This window comes from Lutra lutra, chromosome 10 (genome assembly GCF_902655055.1).
Source record: "Lutra lutra chromosome 10, mLutLut1.2, whole genome shotgun sequence".
Taxonomy (NCBI): domain Eukaryota; kingdom Metazoa; phylum Chordata; class Mammalia; order Carnivora; family Mustelidae; genus Lutra; species Lutra lutra.
The window spans coordinates 4,934,009-4,956,072 of NC_062287.1; the positions used below are offsets into that span (position 1 = coordinate 4,934,009).

Consider the following 22,064-nt stretch of genomic DNA (forward strand, 5'->3'; position numbering starts at 1 on the left):
CCTGGTCCATAAGCAGGGAGCACAGGTATGCCTAGTGCATTCCTTCCAAATTTTCCAAAAGAAAGTTCACTCCATGTCCTCAAGGACAGAATGAGGAAAGAGCGTGGCCCAAAATACCCTAGTGGAGCTTCTTCTACCAGAAAGGAAACATCAGAAATGGTTAAGACAATCCCCTTCCCTTGAATCACAAGGACTTCTAAAGAGAGTAACACCATGATCAGAGCTGTACTTTGAAAATATTAATCTGACACTTGTCATAGGATGCTAGGTGAGAAATGAAGAGCTTCCTGAAATTGTCCGCACAAGAGTAAATCAGGGCCTGAACCTTACTAATACCTTACACGATTCTTCATTCCAGGGGCCGTCCCCAGCTCATCACACACAGGAACTCCGCTCCAGTACAGATGAGACGAATGAGGCCCCCAGAGAAGACACAACACTAACAAGGGCACTCCAGCAGAAGTGAAGAGGATGATACAAAGGCAAAAGACAAAAACTCCACAGGCAAGTAGGCAGATCAGTGGATGCCGGCTCCAATGAATCAAAGAAGTTCATATAAGAGTTTGTAAGAAAAGATTATGTTAATTAGAAAACCTGGAATTCAAAGCTAGAAAGGTGGTGAGATAAAGAACAAATAATTACTGTTTCTTAGGAAAATGAAGATGGTTTTTATGTAATCGTATTTCTAAGAATAACTGGTCACTACCTCAATCTGTTGAAGGTATTCAAGGTTTTACTCTGTTCTGTGGTTTGACATGGAGAACAGGCCTGACCAGGATACAAACAAAGCACAAGACCACAACCTAGGGTTACCCTAACACGCCAAAATATCAATGCCCACCAATGGCAGGGCAGGATTTCAGAAGCAAGTTTGTCCCAGCCTGGGTAATCCCAACTTCCAGACCTCACACAGCTTCCCTGCACACTGGTCGTCCCCACTAGTGCTCCGTTTACTCTCCCTCTCCTCTCTGAAGATAAGACTCCAACTGTGTCAGGTCTCAGAGACAAGATATGTTCCAGAACTTAGTCAAGAACTTAGTCATAATCCCTGCCCTCCAATGCTCCATGTGAACAGCTGATTAATTAATAAGTCAATCCCATGTACCAAATCTCTATTTTCAGAATTAATATTAAATGGGGGATGGCAGTCAGAAAACAACACTGCTCATAGGACGCTTACTATGATCACTCTTAACCTTTTTCATTTATTGGTCCCTCTATGGTGTGTTCAAGGTAAACTCTTAAAGATGATCTTCTTGTTCACTAATTTTCTCTTTAGCTGTATTCAATCTGTTGTTTGCTCATTTACTGAGTTTCTCATTCTAATTCCAATTGTGAATTTTTATTTCTTTAAGTTCTTGTTGGCTCTTATCCAGACCTGCCTTCATAATAATCTTGTATTGCTTACTCACATTTCCATACCTCCAGTTACTGTATAAAGCTATTAAATACCCCAACGGATAAAGGCTCTTTGGATCTGATTCTACTGTTCATTATTTCAGATGACTGCCATGCATGGAAGGACTATCCTTATATTTTCATGTATTTTGTGATTCTAGATCATAAGAGTTCTTCTGGGAAACCTGTGATGCCTAAATTGACAATGGGACCCTCCAGACAGCATTGGCGTTCACTCCCACCAAGCACTTCAAAGTACTTGAAAACTAAGTACTTCAACACAAGAATATTTTCAAATGAAGTCTCACCTTGAAGAGTTTCAGACCACACAGGCAGCACACACAGTTCAAGCCAAAACCCTTGTGAATCCAAGCTGTGAACCAAACTCAATATTCACCCAATTATATGTGCCCTGGATCTATCAATCTAGTTCAGCATTAAAATGGCTTCCTACAGGAGATGCATCTTTAAGAACTTCTGCCCCATTTCATAGTTGTCCCCCTAATGCTATTAAATACCACAAAAGATAATAAAATATTTCACAAGTAAAGCCGCATTTGTATAAATATCTCATTGTTGATTAAAGGCAAATTAGAAGTTAAAGCATTCTCAATACCTTACCTGTTCCAGGGCTTGGGTCTTCTCTCTCTCTATTTTCCTCATAGCCTCCTTGTCAGCTCTGAGTGACGATGAGGACACAGTTTTAACAGACATAAAATCAACCGTCATCCACTCATCTCTCTTTAAAAAAAAAAAAGTTATTTCAATCTACATTGATTAGAAGTGAACAATTAAACACTTGGGACGCTGGAGGCACGCGCACCTGGCTCAAATCCTACATGATGTGCCTGTCCTGATGCAAGTTTTCTAGCCCCTCTGCGCCTTAGTCTCTCTCCTGTAAAACAGAATAAATTCCTCCCTTTTAGGACTGTTTTAAGGAGTAAAGCAGAGAAAAGATTTAAGGCACACAGTCTGGTGCCTGACACGGAACAGGCACTCGAACACCAGCTCCTTCCACCTTTCTGCACTGCGGCCAACAGCGTATAAGCTGCGTTCTCACAGCAGCAAATGAACAACAGCCTCACATCTGTGAACTCTTCAACTCTAAATCTGCTAAGGGGAATTATGACATGATCTGGTGAAGAGAAATAAAAACTGAGCGAACTCTCCTCACTCAGATACACGTAACGGTACAGAGCTTCAGGACAGGAGAGGAATGTGATGCTTTTCTAGCAACAACTAGAGGGAAGAAACCCTCTGTGGGACCAGAACAGGGGTCAGTACTCCCTTTCTCACGAAGAAGAATGGAAGTCTGAAGACTAAGCAAACAGCGTCACTGCCAGAATTATTCATCAAAGTATATACTGTTTTCAAAGTCTAATTTTTCTCTTGAAGCATCTGTCATTTTAACATTCATCTATTCTTAGCTATTCACACTTCTTTCTTTAAAACCAGGTGACCTACCTGGATAGATGGGTTGTCTTCTCTTTCTGAATTCTCCCCTTTCGCTTTCCAGGCCTTTTCTCCACCAGAAGTCTGGGATGGGACAGCCTCAACCCACTCATCTTCAGAGCTCTAAGAATATTTAGCATACACGTGAAATTCTCAAACTTGCAGACTTGCATATAAAAATTCTATGTTGTTAAATAGTGAACTCAGATTTCTAGAAAAAAAATTTAGAGTCGACTTCCCCTTTAAAAAGCTACATTGAAAATATGAACAAAGAACATGTAAACCCACTCTTTTGGAATAAGCCCATGAAACACCACGACTGTTGTCATGCTGAGGGAAAGCGAAAACAAAAAAAAGATTAGAACTGACAACAGAGAACCCACTTCAACACGGAGCTTCGGTTCCTACCAACATTAAGCAATACTGACATCTTTGTTTAACTAGAACAAGGGAAACAACACTCAAGTAAATGACTTTGTCTCTAAGTTTCAAATTTTTAAATTTCCCTGGGTCTAAAAATGCAGACATCTCAGTTAACAGCCAGGCTGGTAAGGCACTTTGGTACTGTGTTTAAATACCAGATTATTAAATCAGCTACAAAGTATTTAGCCAACATCCCCTATGTGCTCAGCATTATGCCAAGTTCTGGGTTCTGTTTTCCACAAATACATCAATCAACTCCTTCTATGTTAAGTACTGTAATAAGTACTTTTGCATATGTTCTCAAGATGACTCCTTAAAACTACCCTACATAAAATACTATTTGGTTTTAGAGATAAGAAAAGCTTCCCCAAATTAGATAACTTGCCCAAGTTACATGGTATCCAAGTAGGAGAACCAGATAGAAATCTAGATCTGTCTGGCTCTATCATCTACTCTTTGGAGCTGTACAGTAAGTGTAGAAAAGAGCCTAGAAATCACCCAGGACACGACACTTGCTAATGCAAAGCAGAGAAACTTGGAGGCCAAGGGAAGAAAAGGGATTTCCTGAATGAGAACAATACTCCTTCATGTCACAAAGTTCTCGATAATTACCTAACTGGAGAACAACAATATGTCTGGTGAAAGGTATAATCCACGTGGAGTAAACACATTTGTGCTGTGGCGTCTCAAGTGGCAACTGTTTTCCAATGCAGAGCAGACTTCATTCATTCATTCATTCAGGCCTTGATTTGGATTCGTAGAAACATTAGAACTAGCTATTTACATATACAGTTACAATTTTTAAGATAATCCTATAAATATGTTTCTGGCCTATTCATATTTACATTGTCAAATCAATTTAGAAAGGGCTGCATGTGTCGTGATGAGCACAGGGTGACCTATGGAAGTTTTGAGTCACTGAACTGCATCCCTCAAACTAACATAACAATAAGTGCTAACTAACTGGACTTGAAGTAAAAACTGACTTTAAAAAAAGCAATTGAGAGAACTGGTTCCTACCACTTGGTATTATCCACTATAAAGGGAGTCTATAATCTGAAAGATTTAGCACATTCCTTGGGGGAAAGCCAATCTGCTAAGATCATGCTGAAAACAAAAAATGTTTACATTAGTGTTCCACAGGATTCTGTTGAAGGTGTTCTTTTTTTTTTTTTTTTAAGATTTTATTTTTAAATAATCTCTATATCCAACGTGGGGCTTGAACTTCAAACCACGAGATCAAGAGTCTTATGCTCTCCTAAGTGGGCCAGGCGCCCCCCGAAGGCCTTCTTCTGAAACTACAGGTTTTCTCTACCCTCTGAAATGCTAACCCATCCCTTCCAAGTCACTGATCAGGGCCATAAGCTGCTTCCCCACCACAGCTGCAAACCATCTCCACCCCTGCATAAACCCAATCACCATGCCCTTTACAACTTCAGTTGAGCTAGACTCTTAATCCCAACTAGTGTTCCTCTTCCTGGTCCCTGGTCAGCCCTCTCTTCCACTCCCTTAGCTTCCTCCCCGCTTTGAAGCATTTATCAGTTTTACATTTACTTGCATGACTGATTAATCTCACAGCAAGTTCTACCAGGAAAGCAACCACATCTGCTCTCGCCTAGAGACCTTGCTTAATACCCTGGCAGAGAGGTGATGCTCATCATCTTCTTAAAGATCTGTCTCAAGTTTTCTACCAAATTCCACTCCACATACAGTCAGCAAATGGCTCTCTCCTTCTTGATCAATAAAAACGAAGTCACTTTAGCTTCCTACCCAACTTCCAACAGAACTATTTATGCCTGAGCCTATCCTTACCTCCTGTTAACTCTTCTTCTTTAAAGCTGTTCCTCCTCCACAGATCTTGGCCCCAACGACTCCTGGTCCTCTAGGATGGTTGCACTATCAATCATCTCTTTGTCTCATAGCTTCAACCAAAGCTCTCTATTGCCCTAGAAATATGTTCAAGTATTCCCCATCCTGTGTGTGTGTGTGTGTGTGTGTGTGTGTGTGTGTGTGTGTGAATGAGGGAAGAAGGGGAACACTGACTACCCTTATGTCTCCCTCTAGCAGACATTTATCTTCCAACTTCTACTCTAAGCCAAATTCTTAAAACAGCAGTCTACACTCTCTGTCTGCACATCCTCACCCAATTCTCAAACTCTACCATGTGGCTTATGTCCCCTTTAACCTACTAAAACATCTTCAAAGCTCGCCACTGGTTTCCCCTTTGCCCAGTGCAGCAGAATGTTTCCATCTTTATCTCCCTAGACCTCTGCTGAATACAACTCTGGATAACTCACCCTCTCAACCTCCATGACCCTTCCCAGTTCTCCTCCCATTCTTGGTTTCTTCTTCACTTCCCTCATTTGCTCAGCCCTTAAATACCGATGTTATTTGGGGTTCCATTCTTTGCCCACTACATTTTCTAATCTCTGAACATTCCCCTTTGGCCCTTAAATCCACTCTCATGATTCAAACTACTACCAACTGTACTGATACCTTTCAAATTTGTCTACTCAAAGTCCAGTGATTTAACCAACTACCTACTATATTTGGATGCCATGCCAAACTCAGTAAGAACAAAAAGTTAATCCATCATCTCTTCCATGAAGCCTGTTCCTCCTCCTCTACTACTGAATTCAATTACATGGTACCACCAACCATCCACTTACCCAAGTTAACAATCTCAGGATCAACTTAGCCCTCCCATCTAAACCTACTATTTCCATTTCCAAAGTATTTCTCAAATATACCATACAGCAAACACCATGGGAACCCTACCATGCCTACCATGGGAATCCCACTTCCATCTCTGGCCATAGCTGATTTGTTCAAAGGTAGGTATCTGACCCCAATTCATATCAATCGGAGTTACTGTCCAGGAATTTGAAATCAAGATTCAGTGGGGCTGCTAAAACTAAAGAGAACTGAAAATATACTGGCAGAAGCTATTTTTGTCAGGAGGAATAGAATTCAGCAAAAAACTGATCTGTTACCAAGAAAAAAACTGAACTCAGAGAAAAACAAACATGGAAGATGGCAAGATGATTGATAAAAGAATTTGCAACTCTAATTCCAGCCATTCCTGAAACCCAGCTGCATTCCCACACCTACATGTCCTAGGAAACTTTTGTACTCTAATAATGAATTGCCCCTTTTTCTGAATAAGCCAATTAAAGTTTGATCTCTGTTCCCTGCAACCCAGGGCCCCAATTAATACATGCCCCTTCCTTTAAAGTATCCGAGATCACATCTTATCTCTCACCTAGACAACTGGAATAACCAAATTAGTTTCCTGGACTCCAGTCTTTCCTGCTCCCCTTCCTTTTTCCAACCCCCACCCTAAATACACCTAGGAGTCAGGTAAAGAGAACACATCTGACCTCTTCTATGGCTTCCTGTCACAAAGCTCCTCTTCTTACCTGTCAACAGACCACTATTTTATTTGGAAACATAATAAATGCCTCCCTTGCTGGTAAGTGAATTCTTATGATCAACTGTCCAATGATATGAAAATAAAGGTATTCTGTGGGACTTCCTGGAAGTCAAATTATGAAAGAGAGAGTATCCTCCCTCTTGTTATCTAGACTAAGAGGTAAGGCTGTAATGACGACGGAGTAGCAAAACGGTAGAACTAGCCTTAGTCCCAGAAGACCACGCTAGTCCCAGACTGCCTACCTGGTTTCCTTCATAGGAGAGAAAAGTTAACTATCTTGTTTAACCAATGACTATGTTGTTTGGCCTACAGCATCATGTAATCACCTACTGAAATTATGTATCCATTTATCTAACTAGAAAATGAGTTCCCCAAAGGCTTGAAAACAAAAATCTCTATGTTTATATTCCCTGTATCTATACCAGTGTCTGATAAAGAGTTGGATTCAGTAAAGGTGCACTAAAATTAATTAAATCCTCTTTTTCTACCCTTCCAATAGCCCTAGTCAGAAACTTTAATTAGCAGCCAGAATTTGAGCATTGAATACCAGGCACTGAATGAAAGAAGCATCGTGATACACTTAGTACTCTTATTGTTCAGTCACAGTACAGTGAAACCCAAACAATTCTATAGAACTTGCCTGCCTTCATTCCCTTCCTACTAATTTTGTTTCTCATTTTCACCAGTATACAATCTCCTCACTGCTTTCACACAATTGCTGTTCCTCCTCCCAAATATGCTATGACCTCATTTCTTTTGCTGATTTTTGTTTCAATCCTCCACCTCACCTTGAAGGACTCATACGCCATCAAGCTTAATGTGCCTCCTGACCTAACACAGCTTCCAGAACTCTTCCTCTCCTGTGTGGTCCTCATAATAACCACACCCCTAATCATATAAGAAAAAAATCTGAAAGAGAGAACCAAGACAGTAAAGTGTTACCAGTAACCATCAAAGAAACTTGAGGACTTCTGCTTCTGGCCACGACAAAATAAATGGCATCAGACTAAAAATACATAGAAATTGAATAATAGAAAATATTTGGAACTGTTCTCAGAACATTGACTCTCAGTAATACAGGGCTGTGATCCCTGAAAAGGGAAACAAATGGGGTGAACACTACAGCGCTTTGCCTTGAAACACCTCCCAGACCAAGGCACAAGGAAGGGAAACAGGTATAACTTGGTGTGTTCCAAGGAGGTGAGTTCAGAGTTTGCCTATATTGCCCTCTTTAACTGAAACTCTTGGTAATTTTGTTTTAAAGATTTTATTTATTTATTTGTCACAAAGAAACAGAGAAAAAGCACAAACAGGTGGAACAGCAGGCAGAGAGGTAAGCAGACTCCCTGCTGAGCAGGAAGCCCAATGCAGATCTCAATCCCAGGACTCCAGGATCATGAGCCAAAGGTAAACACTTAACTGACTGAGTGACCCAGGAGCCCCTACATCTTTTTTTTTTTCCCACCTTGATTTTCAACCACTCTATGTCCTTATTTTAAAGATAATTTTTAAACCAAAATTACATAAAGTAAGTTTTATGACAATAATAGGATTAAATTCACACCCAAAAACAGATTAAGAAAAACAAATTAAGAAAAATGTCTTCCTGGGGTGCCTGGGTGCCTCAGTCGTTAAGATTCTGCCTTGAGCTCAAGGCATGGTCCCAGAGTCCTGGGACTGAGCCCCATATAGGGCTCCCTGCTCAGCAGGCCTGCTTCTCCCTCTCCCACTCCCCCTGCTTATGTTTTCTCTCTCGCTGTGTTTCTCTCTGTCAAATAAATAAAATCTTAATTAAAAACAAAAAAAAAAGTCTTCCTGCATTGCCTTCTTGAACTGAAACTTTGGGCAATTTTTTTTTAAGATTTTTTATTCATTTGACAGACAGAGATCACAAGTAGGCAGAGAGGCAGGCAGAGAGAGAGAGGAAAGCAGGCTCCCCAGACAGCCTGATGTGGGGCTCGATCCTAGGACCCCTGAGAGGAGAATATATAGTGCTACAAGCCTTTGTCAAGAAACAAGAAATGTCTCAGGTACACAACCTAACCCTACACCTAAAGGAGCTGGAGAAAGAACAAGAAAGAAACCCTAAACCCAGCAGGAGAAGAGAAATCATAAAGATCAGAGCAGAAATCAATTAAATAGAAACCAAAAAAACAATAGAACAAATCAACGAAACTAGGAGCTGGTTCTTTGAAAGAATTAATAAGATTGATAAACCCCTGGCCAGACTTATCAAAAAGAAAAGAGAAAGGACCCAAATAAATAAAATCATGAATGAAAGAGGAGAGATCACAACGAACACCAAAGAAATACAAACAATTATAAGAACATACTATGAGCAACTCTACGCAAACAAATTTGACAATCTGGAAGAAATGGATGCATTTCTAGAGACATATAAACTACCACAACTGAACCAGGAAGAAATAGAAAACCCGAACAGACCCATAACCAGTAAGGAGATTGAAACAGTCATCAAAAATCTCCAAACAAAAGCCCAGGGCCAGACGGCTTCCCAGGGGAATTCTACCAAACATTTAAAGAAGAACTAATTCCTATTCTCCTGAAACTGTTCCAAAAAATAGAAATGGAAGGAAAACTTCCAAACTCATTTTATGAGGCCAGCATCACCTTGATCCCAAAACCAGACAAGGATCCCAACAAAAAAGAGAACTACAGACCAATATCCTTGATGAACACAGATGCAAAAATTCTCGCCAAAATACTAGCCAATAGGATTCAACAGTACATTAAAAGGATTATTCACCACGACCAAGTGGGATTTATTCCAGGGCTGCAAGTTTGGTTCAACATGCGCAAATCAATCAATGTGATACAACACATTAATAAAAGAAAGAACAAGAACCATATGATACTCTCCATAGATGCTGAAAAAGCATTTGACAAAGTACAGCATCCCTTCCTGATCAAAACTCTTCAAAGTGTAGGGATAGAGGGCACATACCTCAATATTATCAAAGCCATCTATGAAAAACCCACCGCAAATATCATTCTCAATGGAGAAAAACTGGAAGCTTTTCCGCTAAGGTCAGGAACACAGCAGGAATGTCCGTTATCACCACTGCTATTCAACGTAGTACTAGAAGTCCTAGCCTCAGCAATCAGACAACAAAAAGAAATTAAAGGCATCCAAATCAGCAAAGAAGAAGTCAAACTATCACTCTTCGCAGATGATATGATACTATATGTGGAAAACCCAAAAGACTCCACTCCAAAACTGCTAGAACTTATACAGGAATTCAGTAAAGTGTCAGGATATAAAATCAATGCACAGAAATCAGTTGCATTTCTCTATACCAACAACAAGACAGAAGAAAGAGAAATTAAGGAGTCCATCCCATTTACAATTGCACCCAAAACTATAAGATACCTAGGAATAAACCTAACAAAAGAGGCTAAGAATCTATACTCAGAAAACCATAAAGTACTCATGAAAGAAATTGAGGAAGACTCAAAGAAATGGAAAAATGTGGGCGCCTGGGGGCTCAGTGGGTTGAGCCGCTGCCTTCGGCTCAGGTCATGATCTCAGGGTCCTGGGATCGAGTCCTGCATCGGGTTCTCTGCTCGGTGGGGAGCCTGCTTCCCTCTCTCTCTCTCTCTCTGCCTGCCTCTCCGTCTACTTGTGATCTCTCTCTGTCAAATAAATAAATAAATAAATAATCTTTAAAAAAAAAAAAAAGAAAAAAAAAGAAATGGAAAAATGTTCCATGCTCCTGGATTGGAAGAACAAATATTGTGAAAATGTCTATGCTACCTAAAACAATCTACATTATTTAATGCAATTCCTATCAAAATACCATCCATTTTTTTCAAAGAAATGGAACAAATAATCCTAAAATTTATATGGATCCAGAAAGACCTCGAATAGCCAAAGGAATATTGAAAAAAAAAGCCAAAGTTGGTGGCATCACAATTCCGGACTTCAAGCTCTATTACAAAGCTGTCATCATCAAGACAGCATGGTACTGGCACAAAAACAGACACATAGATCAATGGAACAGAATAGAGAGCCCAGAAATAGACCCTCAACTCTATGGTCAACTAATCTTCGACAAAGCAGGAAAGAATGTCCAATGGAAAAAAGACAGCCTCTTCAATAAATGGTGTTGGGAAAATTGCACAGCCACATGCAGAAAAATGAAATTGGACCATTTTCTTACACCACACATGAAAATAGACTCAAAATGGATGAAGGACCTCAATGTGAGAAAGGAATCCATCAAAATCCTTGAGGAGAACACAGGCAGCAACCTCTTCGACCTCAACTGCAGCAATATCTTCCTAGGAATATCGCCAAAGGCAAGGGAAGCAAGGGCAAAAATGAACTATTGGGATTTCATCAAGATCAAAAGCTTTTGCACAGCAAAGAAACAGTTAACAAAACCAAAAGACAACTGACAGAATGGGAGAAGATATTTGCAAACGACATATCAGATAAAGGGCTAGTGTCCAAAATCTATAAAGAACTTAGCAAACGCAACACCCAAAGAACAAATAATCCAATCAAGAAATGGGCAGAAGACATGAACAGACATTTCTGCAAAGAAGACATCCAGATGGCCAACAGACACATGAAAAAGTGCTCCACATCACTCGGCATCAGGGAAATACAAATCAAAACCACAATGAGATACCACCTCACACCAGTCAGAATGGCTAAAATTAACAAGTCAGGAAATGACAGATGCTGGCGAGGATGCGGAGAAAGGGGAACCCTCCTACACTGTTGGTGGGAATGCAAGCTGGTGCAACCACTCTGGAAAACAGCATGAAGGTTCCTCAAAATGTTGAAAATAGAACTACCCTACGACCCAGCAATTGCACTACTGGGTATTTACCCTAAAGATACAAACGTAGTGATCCGAAGGGGCACGTGCACCCGAATGTTTATAGCAGCAATGTCCACAATAGCCAAACTATGGAAAGAACCTAGATGTCCATCAACAGATGAATGGATAAAGAAGATGTGGTATATATACACAATGGAATACTATGCAGCCATCAAACGAAATGAAATCTTGCCACTTGAGACGACATGGATGGAACTAGAGGGTATCATGCTTAGCGAAATAAGTCAATCAGAGAAAGACAACTATCATATGATCTCCCTGATATGAGGAAGTGGAGATGCAACATGGGGGGTTAAGGGGGTAGGAGAAGAATGAATGAAACAAGATGGGATTGGGAGGGAGACAAACCATAAGTGACTCTTAATCTCACAAAACAAACTGAGGGTTGTTGGGGGGAGGGGGTTTGGGAGAGGGGGGTGGGGTTATGGACATCGGGGAGGGTATGTGCTATGGTGAGTGCTGTGAAGTGTAAATCTGGCGATTCACAGACCTGTACCCCTGGGGATAAAAATACATTCTATGTTTATTAAAAAGAAAAAAAGAAAAAAGAAAAGAAAAAAAAAAAAACCTCAAGGAATAATTTAAGAATCTTTGTCATCAATAAAAGACAAAAATCTAAAAAAAAAAAAAAAAAAAAAGAGTCTCTCTCCCCTCCCTATCTCATCCACCCCCCTCTCTCCCTGTCTCAAGAAATCAACAACAACAACAAAAAAGCTACTAACACTAGTACTTAAATTTAGCAAGGTGAAAGATACAAAGTAAATACAGGTTTCTCCACTATCCAAAAGCAGAGCATTCCTATGAAACCTTGTGTAAACCAAAATGGCATAAAATAAAGAAACAAATATCATTTCATAAAACTGAAAATCATCTTCAGATTTCTTTTGGTTAGCAAAAACAGGTACTAACTTGAACTTTCATAAGCAAAGTGGCATAAAACAAACTTTCAGAGAGAAGGAAAAACCTTTACATGAAAACCAATCGTAAATGTATACACTCGTCACAGATACACGGAAACTGCCATTTATTTTTCAAAGATTCCACTTACAGTAGTAACTCAAGAAAATAAAATAGAAAAAAAAATAACAATATGAGGAAATGGAGATGCAACATGGGGGGTTAAGGGGGTAGGAGAAGAATAAATGAAACAAGATGGGATCCGGAGGGAGACAAAACGTAAGTGACTCTTAATCTCACAAAACAAACTGAGGGTTGCTGGGGGGAGGGGGGTTGGGAGCAGGGGGGTGGGGTTATGGACATTGGGGAGGGTTTGTGCTATGGTGAGTGCTGTGAAGTGTGTAAACCTGGCGATGCACAGACCTGTACCCCTGGGGATTAAAATATATTATATGTTTATAAAAAATTTTTTAAAATTTAAAAAAATAAATTAAAAAAAGAGAAAATATATAACAAAAGATACGGACAACATCTCCACTGAAAATTCCAAAACACTATGGGAGAGCTGAAGAAGACTTCAACAGATGGAGAGGTATACGACATGCGTGATGGGTGGGAAGACTGGCTATTTTAAGGTATTATATTAATTCTCCCAAAATTGATGTTGATGCAGAACAGTTCTAGTAGACATTTTTACTTAAAGTAATGGGCTACTTTTAAAATTTATTTTTAAAATACAAAGAAGAACTTAAGAGTAACCAAAATAATTTTCAAAAAACAAAATCACAGAATTTATACTACCTATTCTAAGACTTAACCTTAAGCTAAATAATTAAGAAAGTGTGTTTACTGGCCAAGGAGAGATGTGTAGCTCAATGGGATAGAATATAGAGTCTAGATATTAACTCAAAAATAACTGCTCAAGGGCGCCTAGATGGATCAGTGGGTTAGGCCTCTGCCTTCGGCTCAGGTCATGATCCCAGGGTCCTGGGATTGAGCCCCGCATCTGGCTCTCTGCTCAGTGGGGAGCCTCCTTTCCTTCCTCTCTCTGCCTGCCTTTCTGCCTACTTGTGATCTCTGTCTGTCAAATAAATAAATTAAAATCTTAAAAAAAAAAAAAGAAAAATAATAACTGTTCAGTTAATTCTCAACAAAGGAGCGCAAGTAATTCAACAGAGAAAGGTCGGCCATTTCACCAAACAATACTGGAACAACTAGAAATCCATATAGAAAAAAATTAACTTAGACAATTACTACATGCCATAAACAAAAATTAACTCAAAATGGCTCACTGATAAGCAAAAAATCCAAATATCACATGAGATTACTACACACAAAGTAGGATGGCTGAAAAGTACTGACAAGATCAAGGAGCAGCAAGGACAGGGAATAACTAGAACTCTCACACACAGCTGGCAGGATTATGAAACGGTCCAACCCCTTCGGAAAATAATGGCATTTTCCCAAAAGAAATAAAAATGTGTCCACAAAAAAACTTGTACACAAACATTCATAGTACTGTTATTCATAACAGCCCCAAACTAAAACAACCCAAACGACTTTCAAAATGTAAACAGGTAAGTTGGGCGCCTGGGTGGGCTCAGTGGGTTAAGTGTCTGCCTTTGGCTCAGGTTATGATCCCAGGGTCCTAGGATCGAGCCCCGCATCGGGCTCTCTTCTCAACGGGGAGCCTGCTTCTCCCTCCCCATCTGCCTGCTTGTTCTCTCTCTCTCTCTCTCTCTCTCTCTGTCAAATAAATAAATGAAATCTTTAAAAAAAAAGACATACAATCTCCCATTGGATTTGTAGGTGTGTGCAATCATTAGATAAGCTATTTAGAGAGGAGAAGGGAGTTGAGGGAAATTGGAAGGGGAGGTGAACCATGAGAGACTATGGACTCTGAAAAACGATCTGAGAATTTTGAAGGGGTGGGGGGTGGGGGGTGGGAGGTTGGGGGCACCAGGTGGTGGGTATTGTAGAGGGCACGGATTGCATGGAGCACTGGGTGTGGTGCAAAAATAATGAATACTGTTATGCTGAAAAAATAAAAAATTAAAAAAAAAAAAAAAAGACATACATACAGATAACCCTTGAACAAGGTGGTTAAGGGTGCTGACTGCCCACAAAGTCAAAAATCCACATATAACTTTAGATGCCCCAAAAAACTTTACTCATAGCCTACGAGTTGACCAGACAACTCACTGATAATATTAACAAGATAAACATGTATTTTGTATGTTGTATGTATTATACGCTGTATTCTTACAATAAAGTAAGCTAGAGAAAAGAAAATGTTAAGAAAATCATTAGGAAGAGAAAATACAATTACAGTACTATACTGTATTTATCTAAATCCATCTGCTTGGGGGGTCTGGGTGGCTCAGTGGATTAAGCCTCTGCCTTGGGCTCAGGTCATGATCTCAGGGTCCTGGGATCGAGCCCCACATTGGGCTCTCTCTACTCAGCAGGGAACCTGCTTCCCCTTCTCTCTCTGCCTGCCTCTCTGCCTATCTGTGATCTCTCTCTCTGTCAAATAAATAAATAAATAGTAAAATAAAATCCATGTGCTTATAAGCAGATCCATTAAGTTCAAACCCATGCCATTCCAAGGTCAACTATATTTCCAGGCAAGAACAAAAAAATGTAACAGGTCACTACGTCTCTAAGAAGGGAAAGCAAGAAACCTTAATCAAATTACATAAATAGTTTACTTAGCCTAGCACATCTGTCCCCACGGGACAGAGAGTCTTAACCTGTGATCTCTGCCTAAACTCTAGGGAGTTTTCTAAATTCCACTGAAATGAACAACTTTGAATATAAATTTCTTTTTAGAAAAAGGATAATTTTTTCAGGAGCTCGATGGGATCAGGAATTCAATATACAATTGTGGAAACAGTGCCTCCGCCTTTTTTATATTTTAAGATTTTCTAAATGACTTTCTCCAGAATTACACTTAATTTTTTCCTATATAACTTAAATATTCCTACCATTACAAAAATATGTGGGCTACCAGACAAAACTATCCAGCTGTATTTCTCCCTATGAATTCATAAACTGCATTCTCATATAAGAGAGGCTTTAATGAGCCATTTATCATCTTGGTGTACTGCCAAAAACTCAGTTCCTAGAAGTACAAGAGGACCAGACTTCAGAATCTGGTGATTCAACGACACATATAACCCTCTGAAGATCATACCTAGGAGACCAACTATCCCTCAACATCTCTAGCTCACCACTCTCTAACCACAGTGTACCTCTTTTTTTTTTTTTTTCCCCAAGATTTATATGAGAGAAACAGGAGAGCACGCAAGCAGGAAGAGGGGAAGAGGGAGAGAATCTTGAGCAAACTCTATGCCCAGCATGGAGCCTATGGGCTCTATCTCGTGATCCTGAGATCATGATCTGAGCCGAAATCAAGAGTCAGAGGCTTAACCAACTGAGCCACCAAGGCGCCCAAACCATAATTGTCTTTCTTCCTAAAAATCAGTATGAAAGATTTACCCTTCCTCTGTGAGTCCTTTTGTCCCAGAACTGGCTAGAGACACAGCCGAGACCGCATTCTCCTTCTTTTGACCCCAGAGATAAATATATAAATATGTCCTATTTTAAAGACTAAATGTTAATTTCTATTAAAAAATAAGAGTAATAAACTCTCAAATGTCTTTTTTTTGAAGATTTTATATATTTATTTGTCAGAGAGAAAGAGAGAAAGAGCACAAGCAGGCAGAGCAGACCGAGGGAGAAGTAGGTCCCCTGCTGAGCAAGGAGCCTGATGTGGGACTCGATCCCAGGGCCCTGGGATCATGACCTAAGCCTAAGGCAGACGCCCAACCGACAGAGCCAGCCAGGCATCCTTGACTCCCAAATATCTTAAAACTCTCTTATTTTTACAGTACTATTCTTTCCTTGCATTCTTCCAATTTTCCAACTACTTCTACTTGATGGCCTTTACTTCCGTCTGGTTCCTCAGTGTTGAGTGTTCCTCTTTTTAACTTTTCTGGACAATCCATCCATTGGCACAGCTTCACTGAGCAATAACTCCTGAATCGTATTCCCATCCTCCTACTTTTCTCTGTAACCAATGATCCATATTTCCAGTATTTCCTGGACACCTCCCAGAAGCTGTTTCCCAGGCATTTTCATAACCTAACTAGTAATATTTTTTAAGTTCTCATATATTTTTACATTTCCATAAATTATTCCTTTAAATACAATTTTCCCAAGTAGCTGCTGTGGTTTAACACATACTTACTGATGAACTATCTGTTGACTCATTACTTTTTTCATACTTCTGTTTCTTATTCTTTTTTTTCTTCTCTTTCTTTACTTTTTTTGAGTGTTTGTCTTTTTTCTTCTTTTTCTTAACAGAGTGTTCCTATAAATAATCATTTTAAAGAAGTAAGAAGGGAATTGATTTTATCTTACATTAAAACAAATATTTTGAGGGAAATAAATCTGCATTCCAAAAACTACATTTTCATGAAATGAGACAATACACATGACAAAATAAAATCTTCTAAGAAACTTTAACACACTTCTGTAATATATGCACTGCTAATAAATCTGTATAGCTGAGATATCTTTATAGAAAAATATGAGGGAAGTTTTGGTCTTTATTTACAGATTCATCTGACAGACAGATATAATCAAATAAATACATTTCTACTCAAATGTATGCACACACACACATACATAAACATATATCCTCTGCGGCCACAACAGAATTTATAAAAGATTATTAGGCCATACAAAATATAACAAGACAACATAAATTAAAATTATGGAAATGGAAAATAAGAATTCAAACAGAAAACCATGACATTAAACTTTAAAATGCATAATTTTTTAGAACCATAAGCTTGATACAAGTGGGCCAGAAATTTGCTAATCTACCAGTCAACTCAAGTAACAAAATCTGTCCAATGTTATAATGTCCAAAATATTAAAATATATTATTTCTGAAAAAAAAAATATATATATATATATATTATTTGTCAGAGAGATAAAATCAGTCAGTAATGCCACCTATGTAATAGTCATTCTGTAACTTTTGAAAATACTAATAAAGTTGCTATTCCAATATTAACTTGAATAAATACAAAAAAAGACAGATCTGTTACATCAAGTGAACCTGTTAGTATTCACCTGGGAGAACTGTTCAATTCGCTCATTCACATCAGGTAGCATCCATGTATCCTCACCCCGAAGTCGTTTAAGTTCTTTACGCCTTTCTTCCTTTTCAAAATTGGCTTTAGCCTGAAACAATGAAAAGTGAAAAATTAACAACTTACCAATTGCTTTTCATGAGAAATAAAAAAAATAAAAACAAAACCATTTTCCACTTTCATATAAGGTCTCATCAGTCACTGTCTGTCCCTTGCCAGGAATTTGCTTCCATAAACAAAATAAAACTCTCCTTCCATATTACCAATCACATCACCAATCTCTAGTGAATCAAGGATAGAATCCTGGGACCTATAGCAGATCCTCCCCCTACCTAAGCTCCCTACCTTAAATAGGACATGAATCTCCTTCCTTCACCATCCCACTGCTACTGCCTGAGACTTCTGGAACTGTCAAGAGATTGACCATGCCTTCAATGTGCAATGCCCATATCCTTCTATCCAAGCCCCCAAAATGCTTCAGGAAGAATTATCTTTCTAAAGCCAAATGATCATATTGTTAATTTATATTCACCTTTCAACAAAAGTAAAATAAAATGAGTTTTCCCTAGGAGGTTGCTTCTGACTTTTCATTCTCTCTCCAAATTCCAAAGCTGGTTTTGGTCCTTACCAAACTCTATGCATATCTCCACTATAAAATTTACTTTCACTTACAAATCTGACTCGCTCCAAAAACTACCTAAAATGCCAAAAAGGCAAGGATGGAGAATATTTATTATGAATATAGGTATAAATATGCTGAGATCATAGGACAATACCAATCTTTCATCTGTCCAATACTAACTGCCCACTCTTCACCTTAAAATCTGGGCATAGTCATTACACACACCCCCCACCAGCTCCTTTTCTTCTGCATTTATTGAACTCTTCCGTCTTAAAACCAATAAAAACAAAAACCTTCACTTGTACCCTATGTTGATCTCAAGCTACAAATTTTCCCCTTGAATGCCACACTTCCTACAACTTGTCACATAATACAGTTCACTTCCCCCATTCTTTATAAGTTACCTCTATACATCTCAATCTTGGTGAGAAATACCACGTTTCTTAAGCTTTTTCGAGGGGCTACATTTTCTGAGTCTCTTCCGTCAACCCTTGTATGGATCGGTAAGGATTTACAATAACCCTGGATTCGATATCAATAATAAGACAAGAGACGGAAACGGTCCAACAATCTATTCCAATGTGCCTCACGTGTGTTTCTGAAAACGGAAATGTTTATTTCAGATACAGAAGGAGGGAGGACTGAGGCTGTCAAATGCGCTGGCAGAGTCGCATTAGTGGCGGAGGCTCTCAAAAGTGCGCAGCCCAGGTGATCAAATAATGGAAATACCAAAAAGGGTAAACGTAAAAAGTTAGGAAACTCGATAAAGAAACAGGTCCTCCTAAAAAGAGAATGAGCAGTTGTAGACTGCCAACGCATCTAGGGAGGCAGGAAATAACCACGAGTTTTCGGGCATCCCAAAGGGAGACCCTGCCCTCACCCAGATAAGGTGAGACACTGAGGTGGCCAGAGGAGAGGGGTGAAGGAGAGCCAGAGGCCTGGCTCCCAGGAACCGTCCACTCCCACGATTCTAAATGACTCCAAAGCCCCAGAACGGAGATACCTGGCGCAACACTTCGGCCCTAGCAATCCCGGTCTGTTCTTTACGTTCTTCGATACTCCTCGCACTTTCAAATCTACCACTAGCAGCCGCCATCCTTGTTGTCGTAAAACTAGGAAGCCGGCACAAAAGTCTCAGTTTACGACTGTCGTAATTTAATAAACAAAAGGGGACTTCCGCCTGGAGGGAGTAGGAGGGGCGCTGCTCCACCTACGGAGCATGCGCGAGTGTAAGAGCCACTTAAAGTTGGCGGCGATGACGCAAACTTCAGGGTTCAGAGGAGACCTTTCAGAGTTAAGTTGGCGAGCGGTGTTCCTTTCGTAAACTGGACGTCCCGCCGCAGGAGTAGTGACACTGTGCATTTATGCGCGCTTTGCACGTTACCAACGGCATTCTCTTCTGTTTCCTTTCAAAATCTACAACTTCGAGTCTCGTCGAAGTTCGGTCCCTACATCTCGAAATTTTCCACCAAACTGCCCTTCTGAGCCAAGAAATTCCTGTGTGGAGGGATCTCCTGAAGGGGGGAGGGAGAGACCAATTGCTCTGAAGTTCCGGTGCTTTGCTACAATTCGGGAAAACTTTCTTAAAAGACAAAGCAGCCTAAACCTATAGTAAAAGTACGCACCGTGGGGCGCCTGGGTGGCTCAGTGGGTTAAAGCCTTTGCTTTCAGCTCAGGTCATGATCCCAAGGTCCTGGGATCGAGCCCCGCATCGGGCTCTCTGCTCGGCAGGGAGCCTGCTTCCTCCTCTCTCTCTGCCTGCTTCTCTGCCTGCTTGTGATCTCTGTATGTCAAATAAATAAATAAAATCTTGGGGCGCTTGGGTGGCTCAGTGGGTTAAGCCACTGCCTTCGGCTCAGGTCATGATCTCAGGGTCCTAGGATCGAGCCCCGCATCGGGCTCTCTGCTCGGCAGGGAGCCTGCTTCCTCCTCTCTCTCTACCTGCCTCTCTGCCTGCTTGTGATCTCTCTCTGTCAAATAAATAAATAAAATCTTTAAAAAATAAAAATAAAGAAAGAAAGAAAGAAAGAAAGAAAGAAAGAAAGAAAGAAAGAAAGAAAGAAAATCTTAAAAAAAAAAAAGTACGCACCGTGAACTTGGGAAAATCAACCCAGGACAGCCAACATGGAGACCTATTCTAGTTATCGGATTTTAAAAGGAGAAAAGTACCTGGAGCATACAGGCAGAAAGATCGATTCAGTTGTTGTTGTTGTTGTTGTTGTTGTTGTTGTTGAACTTTTGTTGTTTAACTTTGTTTTTTCGTAAATATAAATAAATGTGGCACCAGTAATCCTACATGGAGATTCGTCTCTAAAAGATGGGTTACTGAGGACAAAAATAAATTTTATCCAGTATGGCTTAAAATATGCAATGGGGTTTGTTTTGTTTTGTTTCTTAAAGATTTTATTTATTTATTTGACAGATCACAAGTAGGCAGGGAGGCAGGCAGAAAGAGAGGGGGGAAGCAGGGTCCCTGCTGAGCAGAGAGCCCGATGCAGGGCTCGATCCCAGGACCCTGAGATCATGACCTGAGTCAAAGGCAGAGGCTTTAACCCACTGAGCCACCCAGGTTCCCCAATATGCAGTGTTTTTAAGTCGTTTTCACCTATTAATTGTTCATATGTTCCATTAAATAAAAGTTTCATTTATAAACTAAACTAAAATAAATGATAATAAAAATGGAGTTTTCTGTATGTTGTATGTGTGTGTTATGTAAAAATTGAATGAATGAAGATGGATTCAGTTGTAAGAGAAAGGACATCAAATTGGCATCGGACTTGTTAGGTCATCTTTCTCTTCCAATTCCTCTCCTTTTCATTCCCTTCCTGTACAGTTTAGCCTGAAGTCATCTGTTGGGTGGGCTGAGCAAGCTGTGCATGTGTGCAGAGGCAGTGGACGAGTGCTCTGAGCACAAAGGGTTGAGAAGGGGGCTCCTGCGGCAGAGGAGCAGCTGGAACCGTGGCATCAGGGCCCACGAAGGGCAGACTGTGCATCCGTGGGGGAGGGAGCCTGAGTGGGAGAACCTAGCACAGGGGGAGGAGAACATCCATGCCAGGAGGGGAGCTGTGAGGGCAGCAGATGCTGGTTACATCCTGGATGATTGCACAAAGAAGTTAATATACTAGGTTGATAACCTTTTTGAAGAATGGAGTTTCAAACATGGAAATGAAGCAAAGTCGAATGAACCCTGTGATGTTGAATGGGAATTGGAGGTATTCATAAGAACTCATGTCTTTAATATACACAGGTAGACGCGGAAATACAGATATTTCTGTGTATCTGTATCTGCATCTTTGTATCTATATAATCCATCTCCCTAGCTCTGTCCATTAAGAGGACTTGGGAATAGCAACGCTCTGGTGTTAATGACCGTATCTAGTGCCCAGATGCTGGCTTTGACAATTTTGAGCTTTACCTGAGCCCTGTGCTCCTGAAAACAGTTGTTTTAGGGGCCTGGGTAGGAATACGCCCACCCTTTTGTGTTCCAGGAAATGGCTTACTGTAAAGAACCATCCTTCCCAAGTGATTCAGATAAGACTTGCTCATGACCTCCTTATTTACTGTAACAAGTCCTTCTAAATACGCATCTCCAACCCCTCAGAGGCCAATAAAATGTTCCCTTACTTTATTCTGCATATATTTCATGCGTTCAGTTGGGTGCCTCAACATAGGAAGACATAAGCTGAGGGAAGAGCAATGACTTGTGGGTCCCACCTGAATCCTCGCTAAAATACACAGCCACACAGGGACGAAGTACATGGATACACACATTGATAGAGACAGCAGAGGGCTGAGATCTTCGT

General features: G+C 40.1%; 1 protein-coding gene across 4 annotated transcripts in view; it reads right to left on the reverse strand.

The window, feature by feature from the left end:
• Window positions 1-19,385, reverse strand: part of CWF19L2 (CWF19 like cell cycle control factor 2) — a 154,967-nt gene extending 135,582 nt beyond the window's left edge. For 3 of the 4 annotated variants that reach the window (XM_047691941.1, XM_047691939.1, XM_047691938.1), the window contains exons 1-5: window positions 19,265-19,385; window positions 17,620-17,730; window positions 16,727-16,849; window positions 2,863-2,973; window positions 2,020-2,139 (exon numbers count right to left, since the gene is read on the reverse strand). In XM_047691941.1, coding sequence (XP_047547897.1) covers window positions 2,020-2,139; window positions 2,863-2,973; window positions 16,727-16,849; window positions 17,620-17,730; window positions 19,265-19,357 — 558 coding nt within the window. In that variant the 5' untranslated portion in view covers window positions 19,358-19,385. Of the gene's footprint in view, window positions 1-2,019; window positions 2,140-2,862; window positions 2,974-16,726; window positions 16,850-17,619; window positions 17,731-19,141; window positions 19,164-19,264 lie in introns of those variants that run through there. The other variant, XM_047691942.1, reaches the window with a different exon arrangement.
• Window positions 19,386-22,064: the final 2,679 nt, after the last annotated feature.